Consider the following 15,069-nt stretch of genomic DNA (forward strand, 5'->3'; position numbering starts at 1 on the left):
GTCTCCTCCTGCCTGCTGCCGAGATGCTGCTGCTCCAGCAGACTACTCCATAGAAAATGGCTGATGCCACCACAGAGTCATAGAAAGTCCTCAGGAGTGCCCCCTGCACCCCAAAGGACCTGAGCTTCCTCAGCAGATGGAGTCTGCTCTGACCTTTCTTATATGTTGCTGCAGTGTGATCAGTCCAGTCCAGTTTATTGTTCAGGTGAACTCCCGATACTTGTAAGACGTCACCATCTCAATGTCCGTTCCCAGGATGTTCACCTGTGTGCAGGTCAGATGTGAACACACAGACCTCGTGCTGTTGTTGTATATGAGGAAAATATAAATTAGCTTATAGCTCATTAAAGCTCAGTGTGGTGCAGCTAACAGCTGATCAGTCAGACAAACAAATAAAAATGTCTTCAACATGTTTCTTTTATTTTCCACATCTCTTGTAATAATCTCTTTGTGTTTGATCTCACTGAACTCATCTGACAACATTAATGTTTGACACGGATCGTTTCTTCTTCACGTTACTGATTTGTATTTATTGTACGTTTATAAATATTTACAATCAGTTTATGACTGTTTATTCTCCTGCAGCTCGTCCTGTTTCTGTTTTTACTGCTTCCTACTTCTTTACTTTGCTGAAGCCAAACTGAAACTGACGCCTCGTTCATGTGAACATTATGATGACGTCGGATTCTGATTGAAGAACTTCATCAGTTTTTGTAACATCATCTGTGTCGCACTACAAGTATACATCTGAATTCATGAGAGGCACATAACAAGGCCTGTAGTGACAAACAATCAACAGGAACATAAATACATATAAATATAGACAGTCTATACATTACACTATTGTTCATGCTCAAGTGCACATGTATGTGAAGGACAATGTAAACAGAGGTCAGAGGTCAACACCCTGACAGGTAACAGGAAAGATGATGTATCTTCAGCGTTGATATATAAACACATTTTCTACTACAGGCTAATTGTTTAATTTATTGATTTTAGTTTCATTAACTCTGATAATTATTGTCTCTGTATTGATGAGCTCACATTAACTTCATGTTCAAATAAACAGATTTTGTTTTTCGTTTTTACAGATTTCAGAGCGTCCCCTGAACGCGTCAGTCTGACCGCTGACAGTTCACATCTCGCGGGACTACACCGCCCCTGCGCTGTGTTGACCTCAGCTCCACTCAGATCTCGCGGTGTTTGTTCACTGACGGCGCTTGGAAATGGAGTCGGAGGGGGCGGGGTGCAGCAGGACGGAGCAGAGATGTTTGGAGGCTTTTTTTTAATATAAAATTATTTATTTAAATAAAAATGGCCGCCGTGGAGAGCGGAGAGGAGAGACTGTAAGTGGGGTTTTTACATTTTATCCTCCGTTAAAGCGCCGCCGCTGCCGCCGCCTCCGACCGCCGCCGACTGTTTTCTGTCGTGTGTTTTATTGAAGTAAAAGTGCGTTGTTTTTTACCCCGGCCTGTCTCGGCGGAGCGGGGTTAGCGGGAATACGTCACCAACTTACTGCTAAGTCTGTACTTTAGCTGCTGTAGCCGGAGCGCAGGGACGGACGTCAGCTTTAGCTTAGCCCGCTCTCCGTGCGCCGCCGGGCCGCTCTGACGGCCACACAACTCCCCGGGAAGTCGGGCCGGGGGTCGGCAGCGCTGTGTCCGTCATAAACACCACAGCACCGGTCACCGGCGGTGCGTCCACCCGCCTCCGTCAGACAGGCAGGTGGCTAACAGGCTGCTAGCTCGTTAGCAAACACTGAGTGTGTTTTGATGTGAGGAGGAGAAAACAACCCGGAGTCAGGCTGTCGGAGTGTTTACACGGCTTCAATAACCCGGGTCAACCCCGCCACTGCTCACACACCTCACACACGTACATACATCCCGGTATATGGCCCGCACCCCCCCCCGCCAGCTAGCTTAAACTGATAGTTACCCTAATTAGCAGGCAGCTGTGTGTGTGTGTGTGTCAGGGTTTCAGGCTGGACTCGAACCTGTGACTCAGTGTGTACAGGACAGTGTGTGTGTGTGTGTGTGTGTGTGAGACAGAGAGAGAGATGGTGATGAAGCTGCAGGTAGAGGCGCACACACACACACACACACACACACACACACAGGGGTTCCCGACCTGCGGGTCGAGACCCCACCGGGGTCACATGATGACAGTGAGGGTCAGCAGGAGGAAACAGACGTTGTAATGTTTTCCTCTTTAAAGTGACGGCAGCGACTACAAATACAAACACTAACCCATTATTGATCGATCTGCTGATCATTTTCTTGATTAACTGATTAAATCAATAATGTCTATAGATGTCAGAGCAGCGTGACGGTGCGACCCGTTCAGTCACTGAGACAGAAGAAACTGAAGAATTGTCAGATTGGAGGAGCTGGAAATGTTTTTTTATTTTTGGTGCTTTTACTTGATAAATGACTCAGATGATGAGTTCAGTGACGAGGAGGACTGATGCTGCAGCTGCAGGTTGGGTTCTGCTCACAGATCACACAGCTGGTCTGGACCGGGACCTTCTCTGGACCTGCAGCTGCTCTCAGGAGGACTTGTTGGTCGTCTTGTGTTTTTCTGGGAGGAAGCTGCTCGTCTGCTCGTAGTGATTCAGTCTCTTCACTTCCTGTCTGCTGCGACCTGAAACACGTCTGACATGTTGCTCTGAGTCTGTCTGTGACGGACACCAAACAGGAAAATATCAATTATTAAACATGAAAATGTAAAAAAAATAAAAAATAACTAATTAAGTTTTGTAGATTAAAATGGATCAAACATGTTTCTAATCAGTCAGTTTGAACAGAAACAAATCAATAATAATATTTATTTGATGTGATCGTTAACTTTATATTACTTAATTTATCATTTATTTTCTCCAGCAGGTTGAAACTTCATTGATTCATGTATTGATTATGTTTTCTGATTAATCAGTGTATCCTCAACTGTCACATTTTATCCAACCAGCAGTAAAATATTCTAAATAAATATGTGAAGTTAATATTTGTGATTATTGATTGTTGCAGATTAATTTACTAATAAATTAACTGAAGAACTTTGAGTTAATGAGCAAGTCACATGTTAAACAGTGAACAGTGAGTCCGTCAATAATAACTGATCTGATGCTTCTTACACTGAATCAATTAATTTGAAATTAATCTGATTAATTGATAATGAAAATAAACAGAAGAACAAAGCAAAGGTCAGAATAAATAATTATAAAACACATCAAGTCAGAGAAAATAACTTCTGACGACTGAAGATTTTGTGTTTGTGAATTAAGTGTTGAAGCAGAAACAGGCGTGACATCACTTCCTGTTTACCACCTGGACCAGACTTCCTGCTGTTCTCAGAAACGTTCCAGCATCACGGCGTCGTCACGTGACGACTGAAGTCAGAGCAGAACCACGAGGAACAGCTGATCTCACTCCATCTTTACATCAGAGTCTAAACTGAACTGTGTCACATGACACCACGCTCGCTCTCCTCGCCATGTTGCTGTTTCACATCGTCATGAGACAAACACGACGTTGTTTGATTCTGTTAACACAAATATTACCAAGACGTGTGCTGCCCCCCCCCCCCCCCCCCCCGCTCCGTCCAACAACTGTCAGTGTGTGTGTCAGTGTGTGTTTCTGTGTGTGTGTCTGTGAGTGTCAGTGTGTGTCTGTGTGTTGTTCAGGTGAAAAGTGAAAAAATTGTTTTGTGAACAAGTTTAGCCCCGCCCACTCTCTCTCGCCTCTACACAGTTGACCAATTACAGCTGGAGCTGGTTGTCAGTTTGACAGATTTGAAGAGTTGTAAAAAACTGATAGAGGCGACAAAACACCTTGCAGCTATGACCATGTGACGTCATCAGTGATGTCATCAGTGATGTCATGTCTTTCCTCAGGGAGGAGGGTCAAGAGGGGGAGGAGGGACCTGTCGACCCCCAGCCCCCAGCCAGAGAGAGAGACAGGTCCCACAGCAAGACAAAGAAGACCCGCCGGGAGCGTCGCCATGCCGACCGGGGGGCGGACACCGCAGCATCTGCCACGTCCCCAACAGCTGCGCTGCAGTCACAGACAGGGGCGGAGCCACAAACACGGGTAAGATAAAACAGGTGGACTCAAAATACACCTGTTTGTGATGAGAAGCTGGTTTCATGTCACTTCCTTCCTGCAGGCGTCGGAGCCGGTGGCGGGCCCGTCAGAGGAGCCGGCATCGGAGTCGGCAGGCGGCAGTGAGTCCGCAGGTTCACCCAGGCAGCGGCGCTCCATCATCCGGGACCGCGGGCCGCTGTACGATGACCCGTCGCTGCCCGAAGGCTGGACCCGCAAACTGAAACAGAGGAAGTCTGGTCGCTCAGCAGGGAAGTTTGATGTCTACCTGATCAAGTAAGCCATACCCATCACTGACGCGGTGTCTGTTTACTGTGAGGAGGAGGAGCCACATCACCGTGACGACTGTTGTTTTTATCTTCCTCAGCTCAGAGGGAAAAGCTTTTCGTTCCAAGGTGGAACTTATCGCTTACTTCCAGAAGGTCGGCGACACGACCACCGACCCAAACGACTTTGATTTTACCGTCACTGGACGTGGAAGCCCCTCCCGCCGCGAGAAGCGCCCACCTAAGAAACCGAAGGTGGTGAAACCATCGGGGCGAGGCCGCGGGCGGCCCAAAGGTACCACGCCACCACAAATAAACAGGAGTTCAGAGTGTTTCCTGTTTTCTTCAGTTGTTTGATGAACGTGTTGATATTTCTGTTTGTGTTTGTTCAGGCAGTGGGAAGATGCGGCAGGCTACAGAGGGCGTGGCCATGAAGCGTGTGGTTGAGAAAACTCCAGGCAAACTGCTGGTCAAGATGCCTTTTGGCAAGGCAGAGTCATCGACTGGCACCACCTCCACTGCCTCAAAGGTCTGATCAATCAATCAATCAATCAAACATCCATAAACCTCAGACTGTTATCGTCTAAGGATCGAAGCAATAACCTGCGTGGCTCAAATATTATTTTCCCTTCAACCCCCTCTAATTGGTCCACACAGAGACGCTGAGGAAACAAAACTCAACATTCACATACAGAAATATTTACGTGACGCGTCTGTAACAGTGTTTGAATCCTGTCAGGACAAGATGATCAGTGCTGATGAAGGTTCTCAGTCATCCAGGTCATGGTATCTCTAAGTGCTGTATCATAGTCAACTGGACTTGGTTCAGTTTGTTGAAGACGTTTCACCTCTCCCGCTGTATGGGAGTGTCCTTACTTAATGTGGGAGTGTCCTTACATAGTATGGGAGTGTCCGTACAGATTGTGGGAGTGTCCTTACAGAGTATGGGAGTGTCCTTACAGAGTATGGGAGTGTCCTTACAAAGTGTGGGAGTGTCCTTGCAGAGTGTGGGAGTGTCCGTACAGAGTGTGGGAGTGTCCTTGCAGAGTGTGGGAGTGTCCGTACAGCGTGTGGGAGTGCCCTTACAGAGTATGGGAGTGTCCTTACACATCGTCAGTGATCAGTGTTCTTTACGTCATCTGTCATGTTGATGCAGAAAGTACAGTTAGTGCTTGATGACTACCTGTTTTTCAAAAAGCTGTGACAGTCTTGATGCTAACGCTTCTTGTCAATGTGGTCTGTCTCCCTGCAGGTCGTGTCTCCTGCCCTGGTGCCTAAGTCCCGTCCTGGCAGAAAGAGGAAATCAGAACAGGAACTTCCAGCCCCACCACAGACCGCCCCCAAGAAACGGGGTAGGAAACCAGCCTCGGCCTCGGCAACATCACCGGCTGCCACTGCATCCACCTCCTCGGCATCGGCCTCCGGTAGCTCCACAGCTGGGAGCTACACTGCAGCTGCCATTATAGCTGCCGAGGCCAAACGGAGAGCAGCCAAGGAGTCTTCCACCAAACCTGTCGTCCAGGAAACAGCCCTGCCAATCAAAAAACGCAAAACGAGAGAGACGGTGGAGGAGAGGGAGAGTGGTCAGACTTCCGCGGGCACAACAACTGAAACTGAGCGAAGGGTCACTGCAGAGGTGGAGGGAGGTAAAGGCGAGGGAGCTCCGACCGCAGAGCCTCAGCCCGCCTCCTCTGAGCAGGGCCAATCACAATCACAGAAGCAGCCCACTGCTTCAGATGAAAGCCAATCACATGGACACAAGTTGCATAAAGGGAGGAAGCACAAGGAGAAAACGGGAATAGCAGGAGATGGAGGAAGCAGAGGAGACGAAGCAGATGAAGATGTAGGTGATAAAGGTGGAGATGGAGGAGGAAGGAGTAGCAGCAGCAGCAGTAGCATTAGCCCATCAAAAAGCCACAAAAGAAAGGACCGGCCGCCTCACAAACATCACCATCATCATCACCACCACCATCATCATCATCGCCACCAACATTCCTCCGCCTCCACACTGGATCAGCCTCCTCCTCCTGCTCCGGCCTCTGGACACCCAGCACCCTCCAGCCAGTCCAGGCCTGAAGTCGAGCCCCAGACGGTGCCTCAGCTCACCCCCCAACACTCCCAGCACACCCAGCAAGCTCCTCCCAGACCACAGTCCAAGTCTACGACTCAGTCCCCGTCTGAACCTCGGCATCCTCCCCCTCAGCCACGCCACCAGCCCCGTCCCCAGCAGCATCCTCAGACTCAGTCTCCCAGTCAGCACCAAGCCCAGCCTCGATACCCGGCACCCCAGCCCTCTCCGACCAGGCATGTGATACCCCAGCCACGGCCCCAGCAACCCCCATCCCAAACCCACAGTCAGCCACAGGTCTCCCCCCAAAAACCTCAGTCACAGTCTGTCCACTCCCCAGCCCAGCACCGAACCCAGCTTCAAGCGCCGCATCCGCCTCAGTCCCCATCCATCCTGCACATTCATCCACCCCAAACAAGGCATCCACACCCGCAGGCTCAGTCCCCCACAGCTCTCCAACCTCAAACCCAGCCCAGGCACCCCTCTCAACCCCAAACCCAGCTCAAGCAACAATCTCAAACCCAGACCCGGCAGTCACTGCAGCCACAGCCCCAAACCAGGACCCCAGCCCAGCTTCAGACTCAATCTCAGTCCAGAATCCCGGCCCAATCTCAGGCCCAACTGCAGCCTAGAGCCCATGCTCAAATGCAGCCCAGAACCCCTTCCCAAATTCAACCCCAGTCCAGGACCTCAGGCCAGCCTCAATCTCAACCCCAGCCCAGAACCTCTTCCCAAATCCAGCCTCAACCCCAGTCCAGGACGTTAGCCCAGCCTCAACCTCACCTGCAACCCAGACATCAAGCGCAGCCCCAACAGCAGACGAGGCATCCATCGCAACAGCAACACCAGACTCAGTACAGACCACAACCCAGACAATCTTTCTCCCAGCCGAGGCCACCACAGTCCCAGTCCCAAGCACAACCACACTTCCAGCGGATTCAAACACAGCCGCGCCCCCAACCCCACCTTCAGCTCACCAGGCCCCATGTGCAGCACCTTTCATCCCACCGACCATCACCCAGCCTGTCCAGGTCCAACCTGGTCCCAGGTCAGCAGAACCAGAGCGAACAGCCCCAGGATCTGAGTACCACACGGCCCGGCCGAGGGAGCCTGCTGCCAGGCCGAGAGGCCAGCGTGGAAGGCGTCAGGGCGGAAGGGAGAGGGGAGCCGGTCGTGGCATCAGAAAGCAGAGAGGTCTTAGGAGGCGACAGAGGGTCAAACAGCACCTCCAGGCCTCTTGGATCCGCAGGAGTAGCCGGGGTCGGACTTGTCCCCGGGGCCGATGGCAGGGGTCGGCTCCGGGTGGAGCCAGAGGCAGCAGGTGAGGGCAGGGAGCTCAGAGACATCGTACCCCAGTCTGCCGTCCCCTGCCCCAGCCGAGAAGAAACGGTAGAGTCACGGACGGTCGTCAGCGAAAGAGTCAGCTGATTGATCGGCTGATGGACAGGCTGACTGATCGGTAGACTGACGGACGGTGTCAGCACCAGGTGGAGGAGTGACGGAGCTGCTCGCTGAGGTTTAATGATTTTACACTGTTTTCAGATGGAAGGAGCGCCGTGGACTGTTGCAGCTTCGACTCCGTCTGATTCTGTCTGGAGACTGTAAAGTTCTGGATGTGAGAGCCGACCTGGCGCTGAGGGACAGCTGAGAGGAGGACGGATTGTGTCTTTTTCTAGGAAAAACAAACAAAAAGGAAAAACGATAAACAAGTGTGTGTGTATATATAATCAAAAGGCAGCTGTTGTGTCCCGCTAGTCTCCGTGGGGAGGGGGGGAGTAGTTTGGAACTAAAAACCAACGCTTAACAACACATTACTCTGAACGAAACGTTGCTTCCGGAATATAACCTCTTTTTTTATTTCGTATTTTAATAGTTTATTGTTTTGTCTCTGTTATACAGCTTTAAACTCTGATATTATCGACTGACGGCCCCTTACTCATCGTCGTGCTGCTGACTGACAGTCTTTTATTTAAGTCCCGCTCTTTGTCGTGTTGGCTGACAGTCCCTTACTGAAACTGGTCCCTGAGGTGATGTGGGGCAGCAGTTTGCACCTTTAACTCTTTGTTTTCTTTCTCGTTTTCCATGAAGTCCCTGAAGACGAGGGTCGGTCACGTTTCAGTCCTCTTCCAGACTGCCCCCTGCTGGTAGCGAATCTGATGATAGAGTACAACTCTACACAGACCTCAGTGTGTATCTGAAACCCGTTATCACAACTGAAGGAGTCCTTGATTCCTCCTATCAGACAATGAGACAGTCAGTTGTTTGATGAGAAAACCTTGAGTCCTTCTCAGTCTTCTGATTTCAAACACAGCCAGTTGTTCTTCCGAGTTAGAGATTCTTCCACGCTCGTCTTCATTCAGTCTGTTAGTTTTAGAGTCTTTTTGTTTCCAAAGGAAGCTTTTAATATCAAACCAAACCCACTTTTACAGTAGCTTTATTTTAGTTCTTAGTCTTAATGAAAGAGTGGGATATGGAGTCATTTTTATCGTGTCTTCGTGTTGAATGTCTGGAACAGTTTGCACTCCTCCAGTTTGTACAATCAACCGCCTGCATGTCGCTCAGAGAAGCTGCAGGCCTTCAACCGCAGCAGCAGGTACGCAGAGGTTGACCTCGTCAGGGTTCACCGTCGGTCTGCAGGAGTCAAACCCTGAACGAGCTCTGATTCAGCTTCATGTGGAGTCAGATGTGCTGGAGACGGAGAGACGAAACGTTCAGTGAGCAGAAACCTTGAATCTGTGAGGCCACATGTGAGAGCTGAGAGCAGAACAGAACCATAACAGACGGTCCGAACGTCTAAAAACATGTTCAAGAAGCTGGTTATTGTTGTTTAATGAAAAGGTTCCAGTCACGTAAAGTTTGTGATCCTCATGAAACGTTGCTTCATTTCATTTCAGTGTGATGAGATTAAGATTCAGTTGGACCTGAATGTAAGCGTCACCTGTTGGGCCCCGCCCTCTGAATAATGTCCGTGTGCCTTGTCAGCGTTTTCATTGGTCCAAATGACTTGAAGTTTTAACGACTTTCACTTTTTTAGTTTAACAGTCAGATGCTGGATGGAGGTGTCCGTGGATGTGTTATAAACACTGGATGTCAGACTCAAAGATGGCCGCCAGTCACACGCTCAGTAGAGCTGACTCGACATTTAAGACTTCACACGTCGGATCTGAGAACGTTTGTTCATTTTAAAGCTTCAGATTAAAAAGACAAACAGAACGGAGCAGTGTCGTCTCCTCCTGGTTCAAAGGCTCATTACAGTGAAGTGATGTCATCTCTGAACCTACAGACTGTTGTTGACTCATTAAATCCACATTACTGATGATTATTGATCAGACATCTCATTGTGATCAGATTTTAGAGCCCTGACTGTGTTTGATATTGTGGCTCAGTCCTGTCTTTGATTTATAGGATTTAAAACAGATATGAATCACACTAGAGATCAAACCTTCCATATGACCCTCTGAGCTCTCAGTCATGTGACCTCACGGACGCTGATTGAACGCAGCTGCCTCCTCAGCACACCTGACATCGATACTCTTCAGTTTTTGCACCTTGGTGGTCACTCGACTCTTCGGGGAAGCTCCAGCACTTTAGCACTGACGTTGGAAAATTGAGCTTTTCGCCCCTCGACCAGAAAATAATCAACAAGTGAATGTCTTCATCCCGGATCAAATTAATGTGCCTCGTTCTGGACAGTGCTCGTCCACTCACCTGATGATGTCACATCGCGGTGACCTCACACAGGTGACCTCACACAGGTGACCTCACACAGGTGACCTCTGCGTACGTGCCGCTCCGCCCGGTCTGCTCAGAGCAGTGACCCTGTTAGCAATCAAACGTCCCTCTGTGAACGGACTCACTCCACAAGACTCGACCCGGCACAAACTACAGTAACCAGCCACCATATTGCATGTTCCAGAGTTTAGTGCCTATAATATTGTGCGTCTTGCCAGAAGCCACCATGTCAGCCAAGCCATGTTGTGTTTCTAGACTTAGTAGTGATGTGTGTGGTGACTTCATAGTTGCTAATATTGAGGATGAATATTCTGCTTTTACTCTGGTTGGAATTCAGTGGAAACTCCAATACACTGTCGCTGTAGACAAAACTAGTTTTTACCTGTTTTCTTATTTTTCTTTCTAACTAAAAGCGTTTGTTGTCCCTGATGTGTTCTCGTCTGACTGATTGTAGCTCTCACACAGAAACACCTCCACACTGAGGCAGCCAATCACAGAGCTGCTTACCATCAGCTGATCCAGGAGTTCAAGGTACAAACCAGGACTGGATCAACAACCTGACAGCGGCCCCCCAGGAGGCCCTACCCAGAGGCTCCTGAGGGGCCCTGTCTGGAGGCTCCTGAGGGCTCCTGAGGGCTCCAGCAGCTGCAGGTTCACTATGAGTCAGTGTCTTCAGGACGTCTGAACGGAGCCACATTTGTAAAAAGAGTAGAACATGAAAGCTGCTTCTTGGTTATAATAAACTGCATATAATCAATAGTTAGATTGTTTATCCCATCCAATATATGACACACACACACAATCCTCTTTTTCTCTGATGTTCAGTCCACTGCCATGTCTGTAAACTACATTAGCTTAGCACAAAGGCCAGGAACAGTAAAAAGGGGGGAAAGATAGCTTAGCTTAGCATAAAAAATGGAAATGGGGGAATAAACTGTCTTAGATTAGCATAATGACTGAAGATGGGGACAAAGCTATCTTAGCTTAGCTTAGCATAAAGAATGGAAACAGAGAAACAATTAGCTTAGCTTAGCATAAAGACTTGAGACAGGGGGAAACAGCTAGCCTGGCTCTGTCCGAAGCTAACAGAACTGGGCTCCCAGCAGCTCTAAAACTGATCAACATTTTATTTTTGGTTTGGATCCTTGACAGGAAGTCCTGATCTCACTGTTTCCTGGAGTGTTGCTAGGCAACAGACAGATCTGAACTGTCAGTAATAAAGTGAAAAAGTGTTTTTTATAAAATATTGAACTTGTTCTTTGTAACATACATGACGAATTATTATTACCTACAAAACACCTCATCAGGTCACATGATCACAGCTCCCATGATGCACTGCTGCCACCTGCTGGCGTCACTGAGTCTGCGCAGCTGTTCAGACTGAAGTCCCGTGGATGTGACGTCACGTGTCTCCTCTAAAGATCAGAAACTGTTTTTATTTACAGTTCAACAAACAGGAAGTCACGTCAACAAACAAACCTTCATCTGTTTAATATGTTTAATGTTTATCTGAATCCAGACGGAAGCTGAATGGTTCCGTTAAATGCTAAAGTTCTATAAGTCCGCGGACTGAAGCTGAACAGAATCAGAACACAGTCGTGACCTCTCGGTGACCTCTGACCAGGTGAAAACGTGGCTCTGTGATTGGCTGAGCGGACTGACCTGCAGACAGGTGAAGATGGCGGCTCCGTTGGCCGCGGTGCTGCTGCTGCTGCTGCTGCTGCTCGGACCCTCCGGGTCCGGGTCCGGGTCCGGGTCCGGGCCGGATTCTGAGCGCGGCAGGATGGAGCTGCGGCGCGTGCGGAGCCTCGCCGCTCAGCCCAGGTATGGAGAGTGTTGGGCGCGAGCTCTGAAGCACCTGGACACGCGCTGCAGGGACCTGACGTCAGAGAGCCAGAGCCGGATCGCGCTGGGATTCACCATGTGTCACCTGAGCAGGTAACTCAGAGCCAGGAGTCAGTTAGTAACGAGCTGCTGCAAGTAATCCAACAGTTACTTCAGTAATCCACTGTGAAAATACTCCGTTACAAGTAACAGTCCTGCATTCAGACCGTTACTCGAGTAGAAGTACAGTAAAGTACTCTCAGGACGGTGACTCGAGTATTTATACTTTATTTATTGATTAAACTCGGTGAGACGTTCAAGTGACTCCTGTTAAAACCGGTTTCCAGCCTGAAAGAGAAGCTGGATGATTCATGAGTCATTAAAACAGAACTGATGATCAGTTACAGATCACAGAATCAACTTATTGATCACCTGACTCATCTTCTTCATGTTCAGTGTGAGAAACGTCATCATGAAGATTAAACCAATACTTAATATGTTTATATATTTAACACCTGAAGCTGCCACTCTGAGAGGTAGTACTTTATGTACTTGTACTGTGAATGAAAAACTAAAAATAATAATCAATATAATAATAATAATAATAATAAATATATATATATATAATATAATAATCAACAACGAGTTGATTGTAACAATAAATAGTTTCTATTCGAATTTATTTAAGTTTAAAATCAGAATCGGCCTGAAAAACTGAACATGTGAAATAAAAGCAGCTCCTCCACTGACGCCATCAAACCATCAGTGATCAATAAACTGTATTGATCGTGTGTCAGTTTGTTTACAAACATCCTGTGACGACTTTATGATTCTGTGATTGTAAAATTAATTAATTAATGAAATAAGATAATTAAAAGAAAAGAATCTGAGCTGGAGTGACGCCTGTGATTCAGTTCTGCTCTCTGTCAGCTCAGGCAGGGATTTCCCATCATGCCCTGAGGGGTCAGAGGTCAGCAGGTGTACAGGCGCGATGGACGCCATCGCCTTTAACGCCTACACCGAGTTCTTCACCCACACACACTCCATCTGCCACCACCTGCAGGCTGAAGCCTGGCAGAGCCGGGCGGAGAACACCATGTACAGGTGAGACACACACAGGTAACACTCACACAGGTGAGACACACAAACACAGGTGAGACACACACAGGTAACACACACACAGGTGAGACACACAAACACAGGTGAGACACACAAACACAGGTGAGACACACACAGGTAACACACACACAGGTGAGACACACAAACACAGGTGAGACACACAAACACAGGTGAGACACACACAGGTGAGACACACACAGGTGAGACACACACAGGTAACACACACACAGGTAACACACACACAGGTAAGACACACACAGGTGAGACACACACAGGTAAGACACACACAGGTGAGACACACACAGGTAACACACACACAGGTGAGACACACACAGGTGAGACACACACACAGGTGAGACACATAAACACAGGTGAGACACACACAGGTAACACTCACACAGGTGAGACACATAAACACAGGTGAGACACACACAGGTAACACTCACACAGGTGAGACACACACACAGGTGAGACACATAAACACACGTGAGACACACACAGGTAACACTCACACAGGTGAGACACACAAACACAGGTGAGACACACAAACACAGGTGAGACACACACAGGTAACACACACACAGGTGAGACACACACAGGTGAGACACACACACAGGTGAGACACACACACAGGTAACACTCTCACAGGTAACACACACAGGTGAGACACACACACAGGTAACACATAAGTGAGACACTCACACAGGTAACACATAAGTGAGACACTCACACAGGTGGGACACACACACAGGTAACACACACACAGGTAACACACACCTGTCCCACACAGTAACAGGAAGCTGTCATGTGACTGCAGTTGGTCCAGGACCTGATGTCATCAATCATGTGATTGTGTGTGTGTGTGTGTGTGTGTGTGTGTGTGTGTGTGTGTGTGTGTGTGTGTGTGTGTGTGTGTGTGTGTGTGTGTGTGTGTGCGTGCGTGCGTGCGTGTGTGTGTGTGTGTGTGTGTATCAGGTTAACAGAGAGTTCAGCAGGTGTAGCTGAGCAGCTTCAGTCCACCAGGCAGATGGCTGAGGAGCTCATAGAAGCCCAGAGTGCTGCCTTACAGGCCCAACAGGAGATCCTGAACAATGGAGAGGAGCTGAGAGTCACCCTGCGAGACTCGACCCAGGGTAAATATCTTGTCTGAGGTACCGACACTGGTTCAGACACACAACCTGACAGACATCACCCTGGGAACAAAACACTCAATACCAACACCTTTTAATGTCACGTGATTTCTGCCCTCCACCTGTCTGTCTCTGTCTCCACCTGTCTGTCAGGTCTGCGGGCGGTGTTCTCGGAGCTCAGCAGTGTCTCCAGGGCGCAGCAGGTGGCGCTGTCTGAACTCTTCAACAGAGTTTCCTTCCTGCAGAGTTTCCTGCTGACGGAGGCGAACTGTCTGAGCTCCATCTGCTACAACGCTGCTGCTCTGTGCACCTCCTACCTACTCACCTCCACCCAACGCTCCTCCAGAGCCAGGTGACTCCTCCCCCTGCAGCTAGTCAGGTGACTCCTCCCCCTACAGACAGCCAGGTGACTCCTCCCCCTACAGACAGCCAGGTGACTCCTCCCCCTACAGACAGCCAGGTGACTCCTCCCCCTGCAGCTAGTCAGGTGACTCCTCCCCCTACAGACAGCCAGGTGACTCCTCCCCCTGCAGCTAGTCAGGTGACTCCTCCCCCTGCAGCTAGTCAGGTGACTCCTCCCCCTACAGACAGCCAGGTGACTCCTCCCCCTACAGACAGCCAGGTGACTCCTCCCCCTGCAGCTAGTCAGGTGACTCCTCCCCCTACAGACAGCCAGGTGACTCCTCCCCCTACAGACAGCCAGGTGACTCCTCCCCCTGCAGCTAGTCAGGTGACTCCTCCCCTCTGCAGACAGCCAGGTGACTCCTCCCCCTGCAGTTAGTCATGTGACTCTTCCCCCTGCAGTTAGTCATGTGACTCCTCCCCCTGCAGAC

At 49.2% G+C, this 15,069-nt stretch overlaps 2 protein-coding genes and 1 long non-coding RNA gene across 4 annotated transcripts in view; 2 read left to right on the top strand and 1 right to left on the bottom strand.

Annotated features, from left to right (window-relative positions):
• The first annotated feature begins 1,258 nt into the window (after positions 1-1,258).
• mecp2 (methyl CpG binding protein 2) lies at positions 1,259-10,592 on the top strand. Its single transcript, XM_073470000.1, has 6 exons — positions 1,259-1,346; positions 3,890-4,085; positions 4,162-4,373; positions 4,465-4,658; positions 4,756-4,892; positions 5,616-10,592. The coding sequence occupies exons 1-6, from the start codon at positions 1,315-1,317 to the stop codon at positions 7,857-7,859; spliced, it is 3,015 nt and encodes a 1,004-aa protein (XP_073326101.1). The 5' UTR covers positions 1,259-1,314; the 3' UTR covers positions 7,860-10,592.
• Positions 2,378-11,974, bottom strand: LOC140999551 (uncharacterized). Its single transcript, XR_012179493.1, has 4 exons — positions 11,826-11,974; positions 11,452-11,578; positions 10,671-10,844; positions 2,378-2,674 (listed from the first exon to the last, which is right to left on the bottom strand). It is a non-coding gene; the product is annotated as an uncharacterized lncRNA (long non-coding RNA).
• LOC140999550 (uncharacterized) overlaps positions 11,827-15,069 on the top strand; it is a 5,690-nt gene continuing 2,447 nt past the window's right edge. The window contains exons 1-4 of one of the 2 annotated variants that reach the window (XM_073470001.1): positions 11,827-12,101; positions 12,918-13,091; positions 14,082-14,239; positions 14,390-14,588. In XM_073470001.1, the coding sequence (XP_073326102.1) occupies positions 11,842-12,101; positions 12,918-13,091; positions 14,082-14,239; positions 14,390-14,588 (791 nt within the window). In that variant the 5' untranslated portion in view covers positions 11,827-11,841. The remainder of the gene's footprint in view (positions 12,102-12,917; positions 13,092-14,081; positions 14,240-14,389; positions 14,589-15,069) is intronic. The other variant, XM_073470002.1, reaches the window with a different exon arrangement.

This window comes from Pagrus major, chromosome 7 (genome assembly GCF_040436345.1).
Source record: "Pagrus major chromosome 7, Pma_NU_1.0".
NCBI classification, from domain to species: Eukaryota; Metazoa; Chordata; class Actinopteri; order Spariformes; family Sparidae; genus Pagrus; species Pagrus major.